This window comes from Parasteatoda tepidariorum, chromosome 10 (assembly GCF_982258835.1).
Source record: "Parasteatoda tepidariorum strain Cologne lab strain chromosome 10, Ptep-v5.0, whole genome shotgun sequence".
Classification (NCBI taxonomy): domain Eukaryota; kingdom Metazoa; phylum Arthropoda; class Arachnida; order Araneae; family Theridiidae; genus Parasteatoda; species Parasteatoda tepidariorum.
The window spans coordinates 85,044,041-85,071,054 of record NC_141764.1 but is presented as its reverse complement, the minus strand read 5'-3'; the positions used below and the strand labels follow the sequence as shown (position 1 = coordinate 85,071,054).

At 32.2% G+C, this 27,014-nt stretch overlaps 1 protein-coding gene across 1 annotated transcript; it reads right to left on the bottom strand.

Moving 5' to 3' along the window:
- Window positions 1-1,230: 1,230 nt before the first annotated feature.
- On the bottom strand, window positions 1,231-26,157 carry LOC139426316 (putative sodium-dependent multivitamin transporter). Its single transcript, XM_087152871.1, has 12 exons — window positions 25,713-26,157; window positions 22,563-22,628; window positions 22,355-22,474; window positions 20,040-20,197; window positions 18,321-18,461; window positions 15,990-16,128; window positions 13,604-13,702; window positions 11,997-12,114; window positions 10,206-10,360; window positions 6,377-6,567; window positions 4,717-4,814; window positions 1,231-1,492 (listed from the first exon to the last, which is right to left on the bottom strand). The coding sequence occupies exons 1-12, from the start codon at window positions 26,052-26,054 to the stop codon at window positions 1,359-1,361; spliced, it is 1,761 nt and encodes a 586-aa protein (XP_087008997.1). The 5' UTR covers window positions 26,055-26,157; the 3' UTR covers window positions 1,231-1,358.
- Window positions 26,158-27,014: the final 857 nt, after the last annotated feature.

Genomic DNA, 27,014 nt, shown 5'->3' with positions numbered 1-27,014 from the left:
TAAATTAAGAAAATAATGCAGAAATAATGATAACTCTCCCAAAATTAAACCAATCAATAGTAGTACCCGCTATATAGGGAACGAGAGTGACGTCATCATGGAAAGTCAGAGGTTGCGTATTTCTGCACGACTAGAAAACGAAAATTTAGAATGATGGTCACGAAACAAAAATTAGGAAATCAAAAAATGAAACGAACTGTGGTAAGACAGATAACTACTAAATTAATATCGGAAATTGATGCTAGTTTAGCAGATGAATCACAGGATGCTGAAAAAGAGGAATTTTTATCGCATTTAAATGAGCAACTAAATGCAAAAATGATAGATGAAAAATTGAATACACTGATGCTGAACAGCAGTTCGAAAATAAAATAACCACCTGCCAAGAGCATCAAGAAAAATAGTGACGTAGAAAGGTAGAACTCAGAGATTTTTAAAAAGATCTTCTTCTAATTATAAAATTAATATTGAAAGTGATTAAAACGAAACTGTTGTTGTTAAAACTGAATTAAAAATATTGAAAATACCTTCTCGGCAAATTGGAACATTTTATAGAGATTCTGCCGAGTGGTCGGATTTTTATGATCAATTTGAAACAGATATTCATAATAACAATGAATTACGAAAGACGGAAAAATTTGCATATTTAAAATCCTTCCTTGGAGGAAACGCTCTCGCATCTAAATCTGGATTTGCAAATTTGTGTTCAAAATTACGATTCCTCAATCGAGATTCTGAAAGAGCGTTTTAGAAGAACGGACATGTGATAAACTCTCATCTAACGAAACTTTTTACTATTGAACCCATTCGAGTTGTTCCTAACTTAAAACCACTAACACAACCATATAATGAATATGAAATACTAATAAGAAGCCCGTCATCATTAAATATAACTACAGGAAGTTATGGAAATTTACTATGCCTAATTATTAAGCAGAAGCTTCCAGAAGAACTAAATTTTGAATTCAATCGATGTTGGAAATCAGAAAATGAATTTGATGTAAAGAATTTTTGATCTTTTTGAAAAGGAAATTAACTGACGTGAAGCGGCAAACTTAGTTGGTCACACGAAAAATAGTCATAGCCAAGATTTTTTACAAAAGCATTTTTTTATTTCAATGCTTTTCTTTTCCAAAGTTCAAAGTGTAATAATGTATTTGCATTATACAAAGAATTGCAGCTGGTCTTAGACAAATAAGGTTTCGTGGTTTAAAATTTGTATTTGTTTAAAGTTTTTTTTTTATTTCGTTGCTTTCTTTTACGAAGCTCAAAGTTTAGCTATGTAATTGAATATATCCATAGTTTTGCAACTGGACATAGACAAATTGAGTCTTTCTGGCATAAAATTTTTATACAATTTAATTCTTAAGCCTTTTTATTTCTATGTTTTCTTTCTGAAGTTCAGAGTTTAATAATGTATCTGATTTCATCCATAGTTTCGTAACTGGACTTAGACAAATTGAGTCTTCTGGAATAACATTTTTCTTCCATCCTACAAAATAAAACTTATTTCATTAAAACTGAACTTATTTTAAAATAACATTGCGAAACATAAATTTGGTGAGAGAAAGTGCAGCTTTCGAGGTTTAAACATCCGCAGAAAAAATGTATCAATAATTACATTGCTATCTGTATACCTTCAAAGTTCTTTTTGGAGTTACAAAATGATGTCAAAACTATGTAAATGATATTAAAATTTCATTTTCCCACTTTGAACAATCATATTACAATGAATAATATTGCTTTTGCATGATATTATTCTTTGTGAATACTTGTATTCACAAATTCATTTAGATAAAATAGTATTAAGCTGTAAAACATGGTAATAAAATTACTGTAAAATATACTTACGCCCAGATTGCCAGTACTTTTTCGTAAAATCCATTTTTGCCGTAAAATTTGACGTAAAAAAAAATCCGATACATATTTTAACGGTTATATATATCGTAAAATCACTGTAGTTATACAAGTATTACGGTAAATAATACTGTATAAATTTCTCAATTAAAATGGAATTTACAGAAAATTTAATTTTACCGATGATGCACCAAAGGTGCTGGTACTTGTAATTTGATTCAGAATTTTCCAACAGGGACTAGAGATGCTAGCAGGATAATAGTTACAAAACTCTGTATCATTTGATACAGGAAATTCAGTTTATCTTCAAATGAGAAAAAATGTGAGAAAATACCACGTTGTACTCACAAGACTTCAGTAAAATTCAAAATATAATTAGTGAGATAAATTTATAACTGAGTGGTCGAAATTTTCGCTAAAAACGCACCCTGTTCGAATGGTTAAATTACACTTTCAATAATGTGAGATAATTTATATTAAAGTAAATAAAAAGTTAAAATCAACAATGTATATATATATATATATATATATATATATATATATATATTCAAAATTAAGATAAAACAAAGGAAAATTACAGACATATGAAAAAAAGGGGGGGAAGTGTTTACTTGCAGCTTATGCGCAATAAATGTAACTTATTGCTTTTCCTAATTTTCTTCGTGTTTTTTGTATTTATTTATTTTGTTATATATACATATATTGAGAGTGAATATTTCTCATATTTTTCTCATACTTCATCATGCTGATAACCAATGATCATGCTTTACCAATCCTCATAAACTTGCAATTTTAATCACACCGAGAAGATAATGGGAAGTCTTGGATCAAGTTTTGGGAGAAATTTGCTCTCGTGGAGAACTAACCCTCATGGATTTCGTGAGTTAACCTGATGGAACTAACCCGCATTTGCGTTGCATTTAGGGGAAAATCCCGAAACTCTGCTGCGGTTAGTCTGACAGGAAGGGGATTCTAACCCATAACCAGTTAACCCCTGAGGATATTTTATGTCAGCATTGTGGTCGGTGCAAGCCGGGTGCAGAGTTCGTATCGACCTGCCATCACTGGGATTCGAACTCGATTCACCTCTGGGAAAGTGAATGTCTTATCTCCTGAACCACCACGGTTTCAAATTTTTCTATTTTAGTAATAAATAAATTTTCGAGGAAACAATTCGAGTTTAAATTATAAGATAAAATATAAAACTTTCCTATGATCTATAATGTAAGAAAGGAAATAGGATTTCCAAAAATAGTAAATTATTGTTCGTATTATTTTGATCTCAAATCATCACCTTACCTGCGTTTTATTAAATTATAATTAAAAATTATTTATAAAAATATAAGTGAAAATTTACTTCCAACAAACATTTTGTTTAATAAACCTTCTATCATTATTTGTCTCTTTTTAACACTTCTTTGCATGGTGATAGAAATTTCCATCATAACATTTTGGGAACAAAACATTGTACTCAAAACAGTTGTATAGTTTGGTTAAGCTAATTACTCCTCCCTCCACAAAGTTTGAGGCCGTCTGGTGCTATGGAAACAAGAACGGCGCATTTTAGGGAGGGTAGCTTCACTCTAGGACTAACACAATAGACCGAACAAAGAGATTCCCTTTCTCTCACCGACCTGATCCGAAACAGTGACCCCGCACTCCCACTTGAAATAGACATACCTCGTTACCATAGTCACCGCGACAGGTCCAGACGAATGTCTGGGAGAGTTCTTATTTTAGAGAAACTATACTAAAAATTGTTTGTTGCTGGCAGCTTTTTTCACGACTATCGCGTAATAAGAAAGGAACCTGTCAAAAAGAATAGTATGTCGCAATCATTATAGCTGGTTCGAATTCGTCCTTCTGCTGTTTGTTGTAGTCGGAAGAAACGTGCTATTTCTTGAATATTTTTTAAAATTTATCTGCGATTTTTTCGTTAATAAAAGTGATAATAAGTAGGAAAAAAAAAGTTTGTTTTCTTGTTAATTGTAATTGTTTCTTGTAAAAGTTATTTTCTGCACAATTTATATCGAAAACCCCAAATAATCTTCCCAAAACCATGTCACAGAAATTTACACCACTATGCAGTAATTTCGCTTTTAATGTATGATGAAAATGTGCTTTACAATACGTTATTTTGTAGAGAAAATTTACAAAAGAGTGACGTCGAATATTACTAGGACCACTTAGAAGACGTTTGGCTGTCAGAAAATGGCGTTGATAACCTAAATTCTGACTTCGAAAACCATAATGTAGACGTGTTATAAGGGTGCTTTTTTTTTGTCGTATGCCTGTTTAGGCAGTGGGGGTGCGATTGTTCCTGTATTTTCAGGGGCGCCATCTATGACCAGGAATTCGACTTCTGTCACGCCATTCACATAACCACAACCCGTGTACAGGGCGGATCACATTCACACACAAAAGAAAAAGGACATAGAACACACAGAGAGAGAAAGTAATATCCATACCTTGCCCGGGATTCGAACCCAGGACCTTTCTGACGCAAGGGCAGTTCCCTGCCCCCTACACAAGCCGGTCGGCTATAAGAGTGTTGTAAGAGTAGAATAATAATTATTTTTTTAAATGATCATCAGGAGTAAAAATGATAGAAAGATAAATTATTTCTTTATTTATTTTGTACTGTGCTTATCGTGTCAATTTGCATGCTGATTAATATTTCCATGATATTTAATAATTAATTTTCCATGATTTTTAATCATTTTAAATTTATGCTGGATTTTGTTTAAAACATTTTTTCTTTAATCTAGACTACGAAATCATACAAGGAAGGGTTGAGACATTTTTCCTAAACAAAAGGAAGAAAAAAAGACAATGTTGAAATCATATTAATAATCTTACCTGTCATAAGAACAACTAAGAAAATTAGTACTAAAGTGAGTATAAATCCAATAGTACTGTACCAAACAAACGATATTCTGTATAATACAAAAGCTTCCCTAAAGAAAGAACAGTTAATTATTCAGTAGTTTATCAAAAAATTAAAGAAAAAGGTTAAAGAAAGTAATTCGGAGAAAGTTCAGAGTGGTTCAGTGGTCAACTTAAAGACGGGGATAATTCATTGTTATTTAATAATATATTTCAATATCACCAATCAAACTGTAGATAAATGTAACTATTTTTTAATATGACTTCAGAATTTTATTTGGCAAATACAACATATACTTTAAAAACTGATACTAATTACTTCAAAATGGTGTAGTATGGGATTTATTACCAGGCAGAGTTAAAATCCGTTTCATAAATTTAATACAAAACTAATAAGTTAAAAATAATGTGTATGCTTTGCTATTCAGTCACTAAGGCATGTTAAATAATTTGTTAAAATATCAACAGACAGAAACCTCCTCTGACATTCAAAAATAAAATTTTATATTTATTTCAATAATTTACATTTATTTTATGCCCGCTTATTTAAGAAATTTGACTTGATTTATAAAATTTACGAAATCATATAATTTTAAAATCCAAATTCTGGAATCATATAATTTTTGATTTATTTATCGTTTTTTTTTTTTTTCAAAACGAGAAGCTTACTCCAAATCAATTATTAAATGTAGATAAAAAATATCATTTATCGTTTTTATAAACTTACTGAACGGTATCTAGATCGTTAGTTATACTTTTGTAATGGTAGCGATAAAGGAGAAAGTGTTTTACGTCGGACTTTATAAATTTTGGATCTGTGTAAGTTTTTGAGCTTGTAATGGAGAATTTCTGAACTCACAAGGTGAGGGAACTAACTTAGAAATTACTTTAAGATGTAAGGTATCTTAGTGGTGGATATATTAACGTTTTCATTTCTTAAAATAAAAAAAACGCACTGTCTAACCAATTTTTATTTTAAAACCGTCGTTGAACAGCCAACCCAATTTTTTTGGGTTTATGACTACTAATGTTCAACTCCGTAGCCTTGTAATTTTGAGCTCAATCCAGAAGACAAGGGAACTTCCGGATCGAGTATTGGAAGAAAATTTTCTTTCGTTGAGAACTTTTTGATGGAACTACCCCTCATTTATGTTACAGGGAGAGGGAAGCCATGAAAACATCCCATGGTTAGCCTGACGGCAAGGGAACTCAAGCCCATGATCCGTTTACCACTTTTACGTCAGCACTATGGTCAGTGCAAGCTGGATGCGGAACTTGTATCGACCAGCAATTGCTGGGATTCGAACCCAGTTCACTTCATTGGAAGGTGAATGCTTTATACCAATAACCATGATGGCTCGCGAACTAATTTTGAAAAAAACGTCACAAGCATACTTTATACTAACGTAAAACTCAATTAAAGTAAGCATGGGAAGTACAATCCTATTAAACTTTGATTTAAAATTAAACTAAAGTAGATAGTACCGAAATGTTATAACATTTAGAAAAAAAGACTTTGAGAAAAATCTTTGCTAAATCTTTAAGATAAACAATTTATACTTGTTAAGCTTAACCCAACAAACTAAAGTGTAAGTTTGTTGTATCTTAAACCAAGAAAAAAAATTGTACTTACCTATCAAGGACTTGAGTAGGTAAATGTTTAAAAGAAGCTGTTGAAGACACATTCGAAATACGTGAGTAATTTTGGAGGACACAATTATCAGTGCTAAGTGGCAGTAGGGGATGGCTGTAGTTGGAGAATAAACTTCCAAAAGCTAGGTATGACGTCAAACTATATCCCACAATCAGAGCAAGTGAAACACACTGAATGGAGTATATTAATTTTCAATCATTTAAAAATAAAAGCAAATCGATTTTTAATTTTATGTACTTATCTTATACTATAATACGAGGAATGGTTGCCAAGTCGAAAATCGCCCCAGAATTAATAAACTCCGGTAAACTTGGGGGTCTGGGGTTTTTGGTCATGAGGAATCGATTGGCGCCGGTTTTGAAGAGCTACGGTCGAGCAGTTCGGAGTTACAGATAGGATATTTTCAAACTTTATTAGTTCGCCATAATGGCTATAGATACTTTTCTCCACTCTTAGAAATGTATGCTAATGCGAACCTTACAATTGAAATATTAATTTTCGACAACTTAAACCAATAATATACGAAGGAATTAATAATTTAATTGTAAGGTTCGCATTAGTTTACATTTATCAAAGTGGAGAAAAGTTTAACTTTTGTGTTAAAATCACCGTCAACAAAGTCCGACATTTCAACATTCATCAGATTTCAAGCTACATTTTCAACATGCAGAACGCACCTCTACATGAAATTCTTCAAGGAGCCGGAATTTTGGAACAACAAGCGATCAACTCAATTCTACCCGCAAATGGACAACTAGAAGATACCGTCGTTGTCAGAATGCTTCTCCATTACGCCGAACAAGCTTACCCGGCCGTCAAAGTTGCCGTACTTCACCCTGAATTTGTCGCACGCTTCTACGTTACAACAGCGGATGGCGCTTATGAAGGAATGGCTCTTCTCAACGATATCAGCGACCAGAACAAGGTTTCCAACTATCTATACGGCGTTCAACAAGGATTCGACGTGCTACTCATTCCCATTCACAAGAGAGCTCAAATGGATAGAGGCGAGCACTGGATGCTAGGAATTTACGAAGCAAGCTACGGAGAACGTCAACTATTAGTCTGCGATCCAGTCGACAACCCGCTGCCCATCGATGCTGTTTTGAGAAAAATACTGCGACACGTTTTGAATACCGTTGTTACGAATGGAAAGCTGAAAGGATGCATCGTGAAACCTCGCAACGCTTACAACCACTAAGATGACGCGTCTCCGAATGAACTCGGCGAAATAGAAGTCCCAGAAGAAATTCGCTCTGGTGGTAACCTCATCGATGAAATCTTCGGACCATGCCTCAGAAGTGGGAACTACGAAGCAATGAAGAATCGCGCTATTCTTGCACCATTGAACGACGATAAGGACAAGATCAACGAGCAGATTATCGCTATGCTTCCAGGCGAAGAGAAGACATACACAAGTTTCGATTCGGTAAAGGATCAACATGAAGGGGGAATTCAATTCGCGCCTGAATTCCTGAACTCGATCAACATCGCCGACTTGCCTCCACACAATCTGAAGCTCAAGAAGAACGCCATCATCATGCTTCTCCGAAACTTGGACGTCTCTGAAGGAATGTGCAACGGAACACGATTGATTGTCACCGAACTTTGCAACAACATCATCACGGCTAAGATCATCACCGGTGAACACGCAAGCCGACAAGTACACCTTCCAAGGATCACGCTCGACTCCAGCAAATCACAGCTTGGCGCAACTATGCAACGGCACAAATTCCCAGTTACTCCAACATTCGCCATTACGATACACAAGTCACAAGGCCAAACATTCGAATTTTTCGGCGTGCTTCTCCTCACGACGGTCTTCGTGCACGGAATGCTCTACGTCGCGTTTTCAAGAGTCAAGCGTCAAAGTGCGTTGAAGGTCCTGCTGCCTCCTGAGAATCCAACCCACACCCGAAACGTCGTATGGAAGGAAGTCCTGAACAAGAGAAACTCACCAGCCGCACCTGCCTCTCCGACAAGAAACTACCTGGACAACATGGAAGACTTCGCAATCGATGATTAATGTTTATTATGTTTATGCTGTTATAGGTTTATAATATGTTTCTTATGTATGTATATATGTTTGGTTTTTCTAAATAAATTTGTCAAAAATATTGAACTTCAACACACTTCAATCTTTACACTGCTCACTTTGTACCATTTCTTTAATTGTATAATTTTTTGTTATCAATTACATTTTATTTCCTGTGACTTTTCAAACTTTACCTTTGTATAGACCCTTTCCAGACTTTGTTTAGATAGTTTACAATGGTGCACTTTAACCGGTTATCTTTTCACCAATGGTTTCACAAATTTTCTTATGGCATGTATTGTTTTGATAAATCACAATTGAAAATTTAAATCTTCGAGTTAGTTTCGATACCTGTTTTCTCCGAGCGGAGCTCGGTCACCCGCTGGTTATAATAAAATAGAGACTTTGTCTGCGCATGAGTCTCTTAAGGCTCCAGAATCACTAACGTCCTGAAATTCAGACAGTGGAAGTGTTCAGTTTCAGCTCGCGAGCCAAAAAATAATTTCAAAAATTTCTATTTGTTCCTTCAAAAGTGATGCTTTAAAAATGTAATTTTTGGTAAAGAGTTCATTTTTCTAAATGAAATTATAGAAGATACTATTTTTTCAAATATTTTAACGATAACTACAGCAACAAATGCCACCTCACAGGGCTCTAGTGTACAATCGGGGCCCCTTGTTAGACGATAATTTTCGTTCAGGTTTGCTGAAATTAGAATTCTGCTTACCATGATATATTTCACCTTCGAGTTATACTTCAATGACATCACGTTCGGGTTACCACAACTTCTGTTTGCCCTTATGTGATTGGTTCTTGGTTTATTTACATATATATTCGTTTATTTGCAAATCGCCGAAAATGAGAGGGGACCCCGATTGTAAACTATTGCAGTTTACAGATCTATTTACTCAAAATGGTTGTTTTTTCTTGCACGTTCCTTTGTATTTATTTATTTCCATACCTTTTGTTTGGTCAGATAAACTAAGTGACGAATTTGAACGTGTTAGTACCATGTTCACCACAATGATTCCGTCACCATGATAGTATTTCCTAACTTATCTAAAACCACGTGTTTATTTTGACTAAATATGGTTTTAAAATGCATTTCTATGAGAATAAATAATCTAAAATCCACGAAAAATAAATTTAATAATTTCACAAATTGCATTGAATATTTCAGCCTGTAGAGGTGCACAAAAATGTTAACTCGCCTTAAATTCTAAAACATGATTACTAAATGATTTTTTAAATTGACTATGTTCACTAATGTAGAGATATATTATGAAATCATAACTAAATTTTGAACGTGGGAAGGGGGGGGGGCACATAAGGGTAAGTAAATTGAATTTTTTGCTTATCTACCACTATAAATATTAAATACCAACTTCACTAGTATATAACATAAGTTAAATAATACATATTATTCACTAGTATATAGCATATCTTTTGGTTCTTCACGGCACCACGCCTGTCTTTGTGCTAAGTAAGAAAAAAATAGTGGAAGAAATAAAATCTTGTGGAAGAATCTCTTTGAAAGAATATGGAATGTGTCACTTTAGCAAATTGAGACTTGAGGAGCTTGGCTTACTCAAAATAAAATAGAAAGAACACTTGCTAACATAAGAAAATGCCATGTATCAACAACCAATCAGGACCAAGATGCCGCCACTACGTCAATTTCAAGGATCTATATTATTGCTAAAGAATCATTAGGGTTAGTGATTGGCAACGAACAAGAGAATATATTTATACAATAAAAATCTGAGTGTTTACCTTATCTGAAGCTTTTCTAGTTAAAACTCCGACGAAAAATACAGCCAGCATTGGACCTTCCAAACAACTTATCGTAGCGGTCAACAGCTGGAAAAGACTTTTGGCTCCCATGAAACAAAAACTAAGGCCGATACATATTATTCCGTACATCAATGCTAAAATTAAAAAGGCAGCGTTTTAAAAATAAATAAAATGTAAAATTGAACATGACTATTCAACCATAGAATAAAAGATATAATTATTACTTTTTTTCGAACTTATACTATTTGTATAAAAATACCATGTCTAACAGGTGTTTCTCAAACTCCCCCATTAGCATTTTCTTTTTAGAATTCTTGGGCAATATTAAGATAAGACTTCGTGAATACCCTTAATTTTAATTTTGAAAAGCATTTATTTAAATACCGATTAATATGTTCTTACGCTTTACAAAAACGTAATACACACACGGAGATAAAAATTTTGTTAAGTGATCGTACTTATGACAATGACATTTCTATCAACAACAAAAAATTAGACTAATCTACGAATTATTTAGACTATGACTTATAGACCAGGGATGGCGAACCAATGGCACGCGTGCCATTTATGGCACGAGACGCAATATTTTGGGCACGCCTCCGATCACAATTGTTATTACACTATGAATTGTTATTACATTATGAAGCATATGAAACAATTAAATTCAAATTCACAAAAGCGAACAAAATAAACAATTATTAAAAAAAATTGACAATTAATGCTAAAAAACAATTAATAACCATAAAAAACAAGCTAACTATAGATAACTAGCAAAAAAAAATAACAATCCTGCTTAAACTAACATCTTACAACCTAATATAAGTTATTTGTCATTTAATCTGCAACAACAGAAGTCACACTGATGTTACTTTAAGTTGTTTTAAGACATGGCAAAATGTTTTTTTTTCTTCAATGTAAATAAAGAGTTTTGATTTGATAGTATTTAGTATTATTATTTTTCCAATAATCACGAAGTCAAAATTATTTGACGGCACGTCTTTGACCTCATTAAAATTTTTTTTAGGAAAAATGGCACGTTGGTGTATAAAGGTTCGCCACCCCTGTTATAGACTATGACCAATTATTTAGACCATTGACCAAAAAACTTAGACTATGATAACCAATGCTCATAAACTTGCAATTTTAAACCCACCCAGAAGACAATAGAAACTCATGGATCAAATATTGGGAGAAATTTGCCTACATGGAGGACTTTTTGATGGAACTAACCAGCATTTTCTATACATGTAGAGAAAAACCACGAAACCCTTCTACGGTTAGTCTGACAGTTAGGGGACTCTAACCCATAACCTGTTTACCACTGAGGACATTTTACGTTAGCACTGAATTACAGTGTGAGCCAGGTGCTGAATTCGTATCGACCCACCAAAGCTGGGGTGCGAAACCAGTTTGCCTCATTGGGAAGTGAACGCTTTATCCCCTGAGCCACCACGACTTCCACCTAATTGATAATTTAAAAATATTTTTGGTTGGCTAAATTTAAAAGGTGGAAACATCGACAATAAAAGCACTCAGAGGTTTCGATTACACAGAAATAAACGACCATTCTCAAGTTTCACCAGAAGATCACATCATGTTCTATTTCGTCTTTTTCTATCTTTACAATTAAGTATTTACGTATCTTTCTTCTTCAATTTTTGAGGATTAATCACTTAATAAAAAAGTAATAAACTGAAAATATAAAAACAAAATTAGAAAAGACAAATAAATAATTTTATTTATACTAAATGCACTCTTAAAAGTACTTACATAGCATTTTAGCACACCATACTACTTGTACATCTGACATATTGCCACGCCTATAAAGTGGCTTTATAATATCAACTACGGTCACGCAGGCGATCGAGTTCAGACACGAAGATATACACTGGTTATCATAAATTAAGGAAAATTCACAAAAATCGCGATAACTCAAGAAATTACACATGGAATTTTATGAAACTTACCCACAATATACAACACATAGTAAGGTATTAAACAACATAAAAAGAAATTATCAGACATTAATAGTAGTATAGAAATTAGCGCATGTATAAAATAAACAAATTGGAAGTATCGGTTTGCAATAGAAAAAGTACCTTTAATATGGAATATGATTGCCTCTAGAAGCAATACAGCACAAACAGCGATGTGTGATGCTTTCAATTATGCGGTCTATCAGTTCAATAGGAAGTGAGAGCCATTGCTCTTGTAAAGCAGTTGCAAGCGTGGCAAGGGTCTGAGGGGGCGGATTGATGGCAGATACACGCCTCCCTAGAGCATCCCAAACGTGCTCGATAGGATTCAAGTCCGGGGATCGAGCTGGCCACTCCATGCGAGTAATTGTTTCCTGTTGAAGATAATCATCAACTATGCGAGCTCTGTGTGGTCTTGCATTATCGTCCTGTAACAGGAAGCAATCACCAATTGCCCCAGCATATGGGCGCACATAAGCATCAAGGATGTTGTCTCGATAAACCTGAGCATTCACGGTTCCCCTTGGAAAGACATGGAGGTATGTGCGCCCTCCTAAGGATATGCCTCCCCAAACACAGACACTGCCTCTTCCGTATGCATCTCTTTCACGGATGTTTGATGGATGATAACGGGTCCCAGGTTCTCTCCATATCAAATAACGTCTACTGTCACTTTCTAGACTAAACCTGGACTCATCCGTAAAGAGAACAGGCCTCCATTGATCTGACGTCCAGTGGACATGTTGTCGGGCCCACTGCAAACGGTCTCTCCTATGGCGTGATGTGAGCGGCACGCAAATGGCTGGTCGTCTCGCATACAGACCACCTTCGTGGAGCCTTCTGCGCACAGTTGACGTTGACACCAACCTTCCGGTGGCTGCAGCAAGAGAGGATCTAAGATGTGTCGGAGTAGCGGTTCTATTCCTGCGTGCACTTAATGTCAAATATCGGTCATCGGCACTGGTCGTAACAGTTGGCCGTCTTTGACTGAACCTCCTAGATGCCGAATCTGTGGTTTGAAATTGCCTCCAAAGTCTATGAACCACAGATGGACTCACATTTAGCCATCTGGCCACTTCTGATTGACTCTGCCCTGCCTCTAGTCTCCCGATGGCTCTCCATCGTAGTTCTTCAGGCAAATGATGCCTAGAGGTCATTATTACGAATTGGCTATCTCAGATTTTCAATGTCGCAATCACAGTAAAATTTGTGTGCTTTCTCTCAAACTTGGACTTTTATGCTCCAGGCAGATGACGTAAGCCGAGTGCAGCGCCACTAATTTGCATATTGCAATTTTACTCAGCTACTCTTAGTGGACAACATATGCAAATTTTGCACGGTTTGGCTTACTTTTGAAAGAGTTATCGCTATTTTTGTGATTTTTCCTTAATTTATGATAACCAGTGTAGTACTGAGAGCAGCACTAAACAGACCAGCAATGCACAGTCCTGTCAAACCAGGGATCATACTGAATTTATCCAGAATATAAGCCGGAACAATCTGAATGCAAAATAGTTATGCTTTAATTTTAAAAGTAATTGGTTCCAAGTGTAAATCCTTATAGTAAAAGTTTATAGTACTTTTAAAAAACAAAGTTCTGTGATTAAAAGTGGACAATAATGTAATACATTTACAGAGCAATGAGTTTTATATAAATTTAATAAGAGTATCTTGCGCAAAAAATAGAGTTTCTAAGGAAATTGTTTTGCAGTGGATCCCGGGACACTGCGGTGTAGCTGGTAATGAGTTAGCAGACCATCTTGCCATCTTGCCTTCTATCCTACGGACATCAAAGAAAGCTGTCCCTCTCACCAATGCCAAGCGCCTAATCAAGAAAAAGATGATGGATCTCACTTTAAACCAATACACAGAGAAAAAATCTGGTAAGATCTGGTGGAATAATCTCAAAGATCTTCCTGTGTGGCCAAGACGTAGGGCAGTTGCTGAGTTTCACCTGACTACCGAACACGACTGCCTCCTCAAACATCTCCATCGAATTCATGTTGCTCAAGCCTCTTTCTGTACGCTCTGTGTTCTTCAAGCGGAGATGGATGCGGACCACCTTCGTCTTTTGCCCGGCACTAAAGGACATCTCTTTGTGTGACCGTTACTGGCGCGCAAGAGACTTATTGGGCTCATAGACTTTTCTTGCCAAGTTTGTTTTGTTTGAGTTTGTTTATTTTGTAGTTCTTCCCTTCTGTGGTGAGTGGTCTTTTGGTACCTTGGCAATTGGAAATAAAAATAAAAAATAAAAAACTTTTGATTTAAAGACTTATTTGCGTACTAGGACTCTCAATCTTAATGGTTTGAGAGAGATCAATGCATATTTAAGTTACACACTTTGTTCTAATTATATCTTAATGAAAAAAACATTAATTAAAGAGTCACCATTTAAATATTTCATTTGTGTACTTCTTTATAATTTTCATTCTTGCGAAAAAAAAGAGCTGCTGACTTTCCTAAAGCCCTATAAAGAGAATATTTAAAATAATATTTTATGATTCCAAAACATTGCAACTGTTACGGTTAAATCATTGCAATATTGATAATAACCGCTTATTTTGTTCAAAGTTAAAAATAGCACTTTAACCGGTTATTATTAATAATAACCAATGAAGTATGGTCTATGAGATTAAACGGTTTATATAGCACTGGGACATGGGTGTGCCTCTTTGTATATGTAAACTAAAAATTAAACTCAGTGGCGCAACAGTCTATAGAGGGCCAAGGCTTACTGTGACCATCTCAGTTTTTTAGACCTTGGGGCTCTGGGGTGCAGGAGCAGATGCTCCGATCTGGTGGTCAGCCGAACGCGGAACCCCCAGTGTTTAGTTCCCAAGCATGCTTGGTACTCATTTATCGACCCACTGAAGGCATGAAAGGCTGAGTCAACCTTTTATCCTGTAACAATACACCACCTTTGCATATGTGTAACGGTTAAATCGATAAATCTGGTTATTATTAATACTAACCGGTCAAAAGTAATAATAGCCACTTCTTTTGGTCAAAGTGAGAAATAAAAAAAGGGGAGATTTCAGTTTCGTGATCTGCGGCCAACTCTTGGCAACTAATTGCCAAGTCTTGGCAACTTCCTTGCAGAGACCCGCGAGAAACTTAAAAAAAAAAAAAAGCATTATAGTAAGGGACCAACTTGAAGGGTATAACTCGTAGCCACCTCCGGGCAAAGATCTAAACATCTACATGTTTTTTTTAAAATTTTTTCAGTTTAAAATCAATCAGTTTGGCACATTGGCGATTGTAGTTGGCCTTGACAGATTGCGATGCGGAAATATCTCCGGAAAAAAGGTAATGACATTGACCAAACTTCATTGGTTATTAATAATAATAACCAGTTAATGGTGATAAATTCACTTAAATTATTCACATAAACCGGCTTATTTTGTTATTATTCCTATTGACCGGGTAGTATTAATAATAACTGACTATTCACATTGACTGTAACACAACTATTAAATTACGCAGATTATTACCAGATCAGATATTGTTTTCAATTGGAGTTGCTTACGTTATTATTGCTGCAATACTTTTTTTAAAAGATTTAAGAGGAAATTAGAAAATAGTAGATAGTTGAAAACTTTTCTGTATCGTCTAATTCTACATTTAAAATAAAAAGTAACAATTTAATTATTTATATTTGAGTAAATTTAAGAAATTATCATTTATCCACAATTCATATACATCGATATCAAAAAGTTTCCAAGAGATTTGTAGGTTAAAACCAAGATAGTCACCAAGATAGAGTAGTCGCCAAGAAATTTGAACTTACTTGATCGTAGCTCTCCAATCCCGTTTGTTCTTTATTCAAAATGGGATCACATTTGTAGTAAATTGAGTACAATACTAAGCCAAACAGATTACTTGCAAAAAATATAAGTGACACTGGTAAAGCACTCATTTGTAGAGTACTGAAAAAAATTGTGGTTTCATTGAATTTGAGTAATCATGTTTCAAAATATTTTATTTAAAAAAAGTCTAGAATTTTTATGTAATGAAATTTTCCATGAAATATTTTCGATTTAAAGAATCTTTCTAACAACTATATGATAGGAAGAAAGCTACAAGTGAATATTCTAAAGAAAAATTATTTTATTTGTTTCCTAAAGGCTAAATTACATCAGTAAGAGTTGCATATAAAAGGGCCTTAATATACTAGAATATGTTCTGGACCGGGATAGCGTGGTTGGTAGGACGTTGGACTTAAGCTCAAGAGAACGGGTGTAACTAACAAATATCATAACTAATCAATATCAGACTATAAGACACCAATAATTTTTTTATTTTATTATCAATTTTAAAAAATTTTTCCTTCAGAAAGAATAGATTCCATTGAATGATACTACATTTCTTAGATGATTATGAATTTGAAAATATTTCAGATTGATTACGCTAATATGTGATATCATTTAACGTAAAACGTGTGTCGTCACCACTACGGCATTAACCACGACGATTTCATTTCCTTATTCTAATTTATTGACACTTATTGGTTTCAATAATTATAATTTTTACAAAACGCGGCTTATTGTAAATTGCTGTACATTTTAAAGAACTACTTCCTAGTTTGGGCTCCTCTTTCGAGAGGGAATTCTAGGGGTATTGAATTGGAAATTGATCGTTCTCTGGATCATGTCAAAATTACGATCTGTGGATGGATGAAAAATGTGTGAATGAATCCTCCCTATGAAACGGGTTGTAATGTATGTGGCAAAATCGTATTCTTCGCCATAGATGGCGCCATTGAAAAACAAGAACTTTATTTCAAGCTGGCTTGTGTTGATATTGACAAGTGGCATATGAAACAACAACAGAATATGCTCTTCTGCTTTGTTGGTAAGTTCCCTCTATGTAAACAATGGTTAAAACTCTGCTACGCCTTGTCATCAGTCCTAGCTATATCAGGAGGGTGTAACAAATTGATTTATAGATTTGTTTTAGGATATTGTATCTTATTGATTACTTTTATGAGACATTAGTGCCCCTTAATTTAGTTTAAAAAAATTTAAGAGAACTATAGTGGAAGTGATCGCAATTAGTGGTAGATAGTGGAAATACAAAAATTCATTATTGTTTTTTTTTTGGCAGTTAATGAATGGATGAAACAAAATTACAGTCACCAGGAAATCAATATGAATCATAGTAGCTTTGCAAGTAATATTTTAATGAGTTAGAAATATTCTTCGTAATACCTCATGTTATTTTACATATTTCGATTTCACATATTATGACATATTTTTTACTTCTCTAAAATAATGACATCAATGAAAAAATTTAAAGAAATAAATAAAGTATAAAACAACATTTTCTTTAATTTGAAAACAGTTACGGTATTGTCTTAAGTAATTTCAAAATCATACTATTCTTAACATCAAAATACAGTTTGCAATTTCAAGGCTGTGCTAATTATGTTTAATATCGTATACGTTGATTATGTTCAAAAAAATATTTATGATCACTCGCAATTCTATAACTTTTGAGTCATATGAAAAAGAAAAAAATCAAGAGAAATCTTTTAATTGTACAATTAATAGATTTTACTGTCCATAAAGTATTGCTACAATCATTCTTGACTTATGAATCAGAGAAAATTAAAGAAGAAAATTAAAAAGAATTGGAAGAATTAGTAGAAAATTAAACGAAAATTAAAAAGACGATGCATCAAGATGAAGAATTAAAAAGAGAATTAAAAACTGTTGGAATGAAGACTTTGTCATCCAGAAAGTGAAGAGCTGGAGTACACTTTCTGAGAGAATCCAGATTGGGAAAAGCTTCTAAGGCAGGCCTACAATATGATGTCATGCCATTGATGATGATAGATGAAGTATGGCAGAATAATGAAATGCGTTCTTCGGATTCAAAATACATAAATGCAGATAAAATACTAAACGAATAACATTTATTTTTAATTATTTTTCAGGAAAATATATTTTCGTTTTAACAGTTAATAGATTAATAGATAGACTGAAAATTAAAATAGGATATTATTTTTAAAAAAAGGATATTACGTTAATTAAGGAGTTAGTTCAATAGAAATATTTTTAGATTGATGCATAAAAAATATAATTGGCATTTTATGAGTTGTAATAATTTTAAAATTTACGATTTGGCTCGTTCAGAGGTTCGTAAACTGAGAACTCTTTGGATTTCCACTTGATTGGCCCCAAAATAAGAAAATCCGAACACGATTCCACGGCAGAGGACACCCCAAATACCAAATCGTTTTGTAAAGTCAAGCCGAAAACTAAAAAAAAAAAAAAAAAAAAAAAAAAAGAAATCAATCGATAACAGTATATATTTTCGTAGCTACAATTAACTAGAGTTAGTTTTAAGCATACTATTACTTATGCTACTATTTATTTATTACTATTTATTCGTAATATTATATAAGCATATTACTATTTATTTTAAAGCAAAACTGACAATTTATTACTCAAATAGCTGTAATCAAATCAAAGACTGTCTCAAAAATACTTTGACAAACTTTAGGGGGAAAGAAATTACCATAACCCAATGAAATGAATGTAAGAAATTTCATAGAAAATATCGACCGGATATGACTTTGTGCCTCTCTTTATCATGACTTGATTCAACGAGTCTTGATTTCTTCCTATTAGGAACTCTCAGAGATAGTGGGTTTCATGATCCTGCGAAATTTGAAAAGAATCTTGCGGCAAGACTCGTTTGTACTGATACTGTACTTAAGAAATGCCCAATTTGCGAACAGATTAGGCAATCAATGGCTCATGGAGGTGAAGCACGTATAGCTTATGACGGAGCAAACATTTTGCATTTGTGAAACCAAATGAACTGTATTAGTTCTTTGTACACATACTGTTAAATAACCTTTTCAGCTAATAAATTTCTTGATTCCAACAGATATAAAAATCTCCTACATTTGCTTTTACTTTCTCTCAACGTGTCCAGTAATGGGCTATATAAGCAACTCTTCATCCTTAAGGTGGACTATAACCTCATAGAAGCTTGTCGTAACATTTTTGAGCAAAATTAACTGAGTTAAACACAACTTCAAATATTTTTCAAATGAGTGTTTAGTCAATAATCTGTATTTCTAAAAATTAGGTAATTCGAGACAATAAAAATAACCTGCTCTCTAATAATCTGCACTGCCCCCCCCCTCGTGCAGTAAGGTTTCCACAACCATGACCTTGCATCCATACTAATAGTAAGAAGGTTTTTCCCATTAATTAATGCTTCTATTGTTTCCTTTCAAAACTGATTTTAAGACTTTAAATAAATTATTTTTATCGAAATACTTATTTTTAATATTAATTTTAGTACCGCCCTTTAATTCATCCTAGTTAAAAAAAAATTAGCTAATAACCCTACTTTTATTCATTATATGAAAACTCAATTGTTCATTTTATAACTGCTTTAAAAACTTTGTACAACTATTATTTTTATTGAAATTCAATATAATACCTTGGATATTTAAATTTAATCTTTGATAACTCATTATCTTTTCCTTTCACAACAGATTTAAAAATCTCGTAAAAGATTATTTTTAAGACCAAAAATTTTTTTGATAATCATTTGTACAAAATTCCATGGAATAAAATTGCTTCAAAGTTAAAATCAAAATTTTTGAAAGTTCTTTATAAATGTAAACTATTTCAATTGTAAATATCCTGTTTTTGCCTATAATGTGAATTGAATACAAATTTTAATTTACATCAAAATTTATTATAAGCTGTGATCCGAAATAAAACAAACACATGTAGTTCTCTTTACAACTTAATATAGACAATATATGTTTTTTCTTCGTTTTTTGAGAGAGCTACTTAAAAAGTATAATGTTTACTCAAGTAAATCATCAAATCGCTTTCCTGCTCTTGCTCGTTCGTAAATTTTTGTCATTCCTCCAGCGTCTATAAAACCTGTTACGTATACAGCTGCCGTGCATATTAATATGAGTATGGCTTGGAAGACATCTGTCCAAAGTACAGCTCTTAATCCTCCCTGTAAGGGTGTAAGAATGTTGAAAAATATAAAATACACAACGTATTTACTATTTCAAGATATGGGAGAGCATTTTTAAAATGACCAGCATTTTTAAAATGACCGTTTACAAAGTTTAAAGCTCATCACGGTGAGATAGTTGAACGTATGAAGCAATATGAGAAGTCTTTTGCTCAAGGCCCCAAGCCATGCATGTCTTAAAGTGCCAAAACAGAGCCAATAAGGAGAAGGTAGGCAAAGAGAGGATCATTTTTCAAACACGTGTGATGTGGGAAATTATAACTGAGTAAGGCTGTTTAAAATTCTATTTATATTCTATTAATTTAAAGGTTAAGCAACTTTAGAATTTTAAAAAATATCCTACTCTATTATTATTATTACTTTATTGCTTAAATGTTTTAATATGTCAAAATTGTGCAAATAGACTTTTAAGAACAGGAAAAATAACTAAAAATTCAAATTTTGAATTTTTTTACTGTTCGTCCGTCCAGAAAAATTCGAAAACGTATTTCTCAAAGCGAAATTGTTTAAGTTGGCAGAACAACTCTTTGTTTACTGAGTAAAACTTTTCAATTTTGACTTAAAGTTACATACTTTTCAGAGAGGTATGGCAATATTAAAAGTTTTCTATAATATGTTATCTTTAATGAATCTTTTTTAAAATTTTGTCATAAAATGAAGTAGGAAAAAGTATAAATATTAGGACTAAAAAGTTAAAAGTTTTAGCAAAGGAAAAAGCAAAACTTAAATTAAACAAATTACTTAGAACCTTGACTGAGCTGAGAAAGTCCTTTTATTTCATTTACATTTCAATCTGGGTTTGTCCCAATTTGTAAGTAGTGGTATAGATATCATTACATTTTAAAAAAAGTATTTTTACGCTAAAATATTTATTTGAAACACCTAATAGAACTTTATATTTTGTGCACCAATTCGTAAAAAAAGTTCTTAAAATATATTTAAACGAAGTTGATTACGAAACACTCTGAATTTAACTTTCCTTTAGTGGTCCTGTTTTCTGTGTTTCAGATATTAAAAATTTTATTTTGAATAAAAATAATATTTGGAATTTTATATTTTAAGTGTATTTAAATAAAATTTTGAATCAGACGAAGTTCAAAACTGAACAGAAACATGTATGTTTAACAAAATTTATATACTTGATGAAATAAATATATACTTGAAAATAAATATAAAATATATACTTGAAATAAATATATACTTTGAAAATAAATATATACTTGACGTATATATTTATTTTCTTATTTTTTAAACTTCGCAAATTTTGCATATTTCAATTTTTTAACAAGTTTGCTATAGAAATTTGAAATTTATTAGTTGAGAGAAAGGCATTTTAAGCTGTTACTTACTACTAGTGGGCTGCGCCCCCTGCTCGCTAACGCTCGCCAACCCCCGAAAATTGCTACGCAATCTTATACGGTTTGTTTCGCTCGCTACTAAGTTAGGTACATTGCAAATGCACAAAATTCTAAGAATTCAAAACAATCATTCAAATCCATATAACAAAATTTTTTTTTAAAAAAATTACATCTTTTTAGTAAATATTAAGTCATTAAAATAAATTTGAATTAAAATAAATGACATGTAATTCGTTAAACTTATTGGAACTGTGCTATAGTATAAGATCTTAAAGCGTAACAGCACGACTGAGACTCATTTTTCAACGAATAACTAATAACAACAATAAAACAAATAAATTCGTGATATATATCAAAAATCGTCAAGTAAATTCGTAATATATAAATTCGTGAAAAAAAAGAGCTTTCGACAAAATACTAAAATAGAGATCCATCGACAAAGACTACTCACTTCTGTCTAGCTTAATAGTATGAGATTGCCGCAGCTGATAGGGTGAATTTCGGAAGAGATCACTCTGGTTATTTCAGTTTCCGTTTATAAAAGCGCTATATGTTGAACCACCTCAACTAGATTTGGCATGTGACATTTTTAGCGGCAATCATTGGTCGATTTTCTAGCGCTGCCATTCGGAGAGCTGTAATGAGGTTTTTTTTGTCACCGTGTAAGAGAAATATATATATAAATTTCTCCTACTTACTATTACTTCTTCTACTGTTTTCCCGCTTAAAGTTAATTTTTTTAAACTCCTTATCATAACTATTCCGTATCAGAACTTACAAAAGAACAATATATTGTACAAATGATCCCTAATGATAAGATGGAAATTTCAAGAGAGACATCCGTCACGGCACTGAAGGCTAGAACAGATCCATAAAGGCAAGCAACCATATAAAACATCTAAAAATAAAAAACAGTATCTTTAAAAGAAACTTTGTTAAATTGTGCTTTCAAGTTGAATAAATATGAATTTTCAATTTTTAATTACCATTTGTACAAGAAACAGAGTAGAAACAATGTATCTTATCATCTTTCCAAAGCGCATCTCTAGGAACTAAAAGCAATAAGAAAAGTCAATTTAAATTTATAACATTTTCAATATTTTAGAAAAACTCATATTTACGAATTTTGATTGTTTATTTGTTAATTGATGAAACAAATACATTCATTTTCCAAGCAAGAAGATCGCACTAACAATGTGTTGTTGTTGTTGTTTCTAATGTCACTTGCCAATACCAGTAAGCCTGTTTGGCTAAAATAAACGAATTTAAAGCAGAGGGAGGGTTTCTTGCTTTTCATTGGTGCCATCTTGGACCAAAAATATGACTTCAGTCGTCACATGCACGTCACAGCCCACTCATAGAGTGGATCCATTTATCATCCATTCATTCATCCACCGATCATAATTTTGACCTGAACCAGAGAACTAGCATTATACCACTTAATAATAATTTATTTTGAAATAGATTCTTGTAAGTAGATGGTTATTATGAATGTTTATAGCATTTTTGGTTTGTAGTTAAATGTCAGCATCTAACTTTACGCACCAGTTTTTTTTTAAAGCAAAAACATTTTATTTCCTAGTAGTTTTACACTAGGTAAATTGTTCAGTTAATTCTATTTTATGACCAAAGGAAGTTCTTCAACTGAAACTTCAAATAGTTTATACATGCTTAAAACTTATTCTTTGTCAGATAGTTTAATTTAAATTTTTTTATTTATCATTCGTTTGCATTTCATTTCATTAAGCTTACTTTCCGAGTAACTGTCACTTTATATATATATATATATATATATATATATATATATATATATATATATATATATATATATATATATATATATATATATATATATATATATATATATATATATATATATATATATATTAGTATGCATGTATAGAATGGGGGAAGAAACGTAAAAAGATTCTCAACAGGACGCAATCCTTTATGAAGCGAAAGAGATATTTCAAAATAAAGAATAAATATCTTTAGATGAAAATCACTTTTTATTATTGCGTCTATAACTCTAAAAATGGTTTAAAAAATTTAATTTTAAATAAGTGTAAGATGAAAGAAGAAAAGCAAATTAGAAAACAAACTTACCGATATGAGGTAAAATAAAATAGACATGTGTTTAAAATTAGGTATACACCAGTTAACAAAAATTGTTATGAAAGGATATTAAAATTATTGTGCTCTTAGCTTATATAGTATTAAATAGTAATTGGTAAAAAAATATATAAACAAGCATTTCAGTACTGCCATCTATGAAAAAACAGTAAAATAATAGTAATAAAAATGCCGACCTTGTGGCCGAGCGGTTAGCGTGCCTGACTGCGGAGCCGATGGTTGCGGGTTTGAATTCAGCGCAGGGCATAGATGTTTCTTTCTCTCTCTGTGTTCTATGTCCTTCCTTCAGTGTGATTGTGTGAATGTAACCCGCCTTATGTGGATTTGTGGTTTTATGACGTAGACGATGCTACTCCACCACCGTGGCTTAACGATAGGTGCTCACTGTGTAAAGATAAGAGAGTAGCAATTCTGGCGATTCTGAGGCCAATGGGAAATAGACCCAAGTGCCCGCCATTAGCCAAAAAAATATAGTAATAAAAATCGGAAAATTTAATTAACAAAATCTGTAATAGGTAACGAAGTTAATAAAAACAATAAAAAAGTAATATTGAAATTGTAAAATCATTCCAAAAAATTCATATAGGTCATATTTGCAGAGAACATACAAACGTAAACTTGGAATGAACCATTTTATTGGTTTTCCTTCTTTCATATGATGACTGTTTGCAAGCCAGAGCCTACATGCCTGGATAGAATGCTACCCTATAGGCTTTACCCTTAAATTAAACATTCATTCATAACAGTAAAGTCTACACGTCTTACCAGCATTTATCGGGGGTGTCCGTTCATAGGTCAAAACCCCGTAACTACTTATTTAAAAAAAAAATATTGCACTGGATAATTAAAATTATTATACAACAGCTACAGTTTAGAAGTTCACTTGATAAATATATTGATCCAGTATAAAAGCTCATTTATCCAACTATTATGTGCAGTCGCTTTAGGAATAGCTTATCATAATTAGTTCTTGACTAAAAATTAAATCAGGGTTAATTTTATATTCAGAAATTAGAGTTTAAAGTATTTTAAAAAATGAAATGCTAAAAAAATTCACTTTACGAACTACTTGCATCCATTTAAAATGCATCCAAGTCATTTATTATGAATGAAAATGAATCCTTGATACCCGGCATTAAAAGTGCTGATTGAAATACTTGCATCACCAGTCACTAAAAAATACTTGTAAAACTAGTGAAAGTTAAGACTTGATCCCGTATCACTTGATTCGGATGAGCATGCCCTGTACCCTGATCAGCAACAGTTCTGTTTTTTGTAATGGGGGAAATTTTTTAACTGTCTTTATCTTAAAATTCTTAGTTATTGAATTCATACTCAAATGTAAAAACGTTCAAATCTATAGTTGTCCACCTTTATAAAAATGTTTTGCGATTTAATTTACTGAAAACACGTATCTAAAGACAGATAAATAATCAAGTAGAGTATCAATTTAACAACAAAGTCAAATCACGGTTTCAATTATACGATATTCAAAACTGTAAAATAGTTAGAGAAAAATAAGAGCTAGTATAGAAAATAATCGTAAAATGATCTGAAAAAGATAAACTATCTCACTTTTATGAGAACTGCATATCGAAAATTAGAATTTTAACTGACTATTCTAATATCCGTTTATAATTAGGCTGAAAAGCAGCTGTAGGCGGTGAAATATACTGTGGAATTCTATAAAAAAATGGAATATGTTTCAGCTTGCAGTAACGATTAAAAATCTGTTTTGACCTTTAAACAGTTTTTTTCTGTGCAAAAGTTTTTTTTATTTTGCAGTTATTTCTTACAATATAGCAAAGTTACTCCAGATACAATAAAAAATTATAATTACCTCATAAATCGTTGAAACCAGTTTTAAAATACAGAAGACAAAATAATAATTATAATAAAAATAAATTAATAAAAGATTCAGATTTTAAGAACTTAGCAAATGGGCCTTTGGTGAAAAAGTTGAACTGGTTTATAATGCCTGAAAAAATAAATTATATAATTACCTCATAAATCGTTGAAACCCCGCATTTAAAATACACTGGTATAAATATCCAAGATGCAAGAAAAATTCCTATTGGAATTGCAACTGGAACTAGTGCATGTCCTATACCATACTTATAGTTCTCTGCTGGTATTCCCAGAATTGTTGCAGGTGATGTGAGAGTCACGAAAATCGATAGAATTACAGGAATTCTTCCCATGTTCTTTCCAGCCAACATATATTCTTTTTCAGTTTTTTGTTCACCAGATAATAATCTTGAAATTATTCCTATACCAGCTGATATCAAAAGGGATGAACAAATTACGATATAATCTGTTATTCCCAGGTATTTTCTGTCTATCATTTTTTCGTGACTTGAAACAATATAGCTTAAAATCTTCGTTTTAAATAAGAAAATGGAAAGAAATATTTGTTAAATCAAAGAGTTGGTTTGAGTTGGAGGAATCACCAAATGAAACCCATAAAATATATTTCATTAGTAGAACAACGGATGGTCATGGATAACAATATAATTCCTCATTCAACCAATTAAATCAAGGATAAATCTCGTCTTTTATTATGTTTTTTTTAATAAATTAATTTCTTAATGCAAAGACTGTTAATTTGTCTTAATTTGTCTTATATGAAAGACAATAAGATTGTAAAAATACTTGAAATACAAATTTGGCCAGTTCTTACTAGCGTTCTTTTCATACTAATATGATAACGGATAAGAGAATGACAATTAAAAATTAGCTCCAAGAATTATAAATTAGTTGTAAAAATTAGAAATATTTTAAAAATTAAACCAGTAGAAGAATTAAAATTTTTTAAAAATTAAAATAAAAAATAAAAAGTATCTAAAAATCAAAATGTTTTAAAATTAGATATTTAAAAAAATTAAATATTTAAAAAATTGAAATAATTAAAGTAGTAATAAAGTATAACGTTTCTGTAACATAAAAGATTTTTAAAAAATTTAAAATTTGAAAAAACAATAAAATAAAATATTTAAAGAAGTTTAAAACAAAATAAAAATTGAAATGGTTTTCTTCCTTTGATTTTTAAACTTTTTTTCTTATAATAGTATCTTTACATTTCGCTTAGCCACACGTTTTAGTTTACTTATTGTCATTTCTTTTTTTTCCTTTTTCTGTTCTGTTTTACGGCTATTTGCTTTTTTATATTTAAATACAAATAATATCGAAACTAAATTAATACTAACAAAATGGGTTAGAAAAATCTATCACATTTATCTTTCTACCTATAAATTAAGACTCAGCTGTTATGATAAGATTTGTTATTCCATTCAGTTATTTTTAAA

Excerpts from the sequence above, each read along its gene's own strand:
- LOC139426316 (XM_087152871.1), bottom strand. The coding sequence starts at position 26,054 with ATGATAGACAGAAAATACCTGGGAATAACAGATTATATCGTAATTTGT. Across the intron at positions 22,475-22,562 it reads CTCTGTTTCTTGTACAAATG|ATGTTTTATATGGTTGCTTG; the intron begins GTAATTAAAAAT and ends TTTTATTTTTAG. Across the intron at positions 6,568-10,205 it reads CTAGAAAAGCTTCAGATAAG|TGTGTTTCACTTGCTCTGAT; the intron begins GTAAACACTCAG and ends TACTCCATTCAG.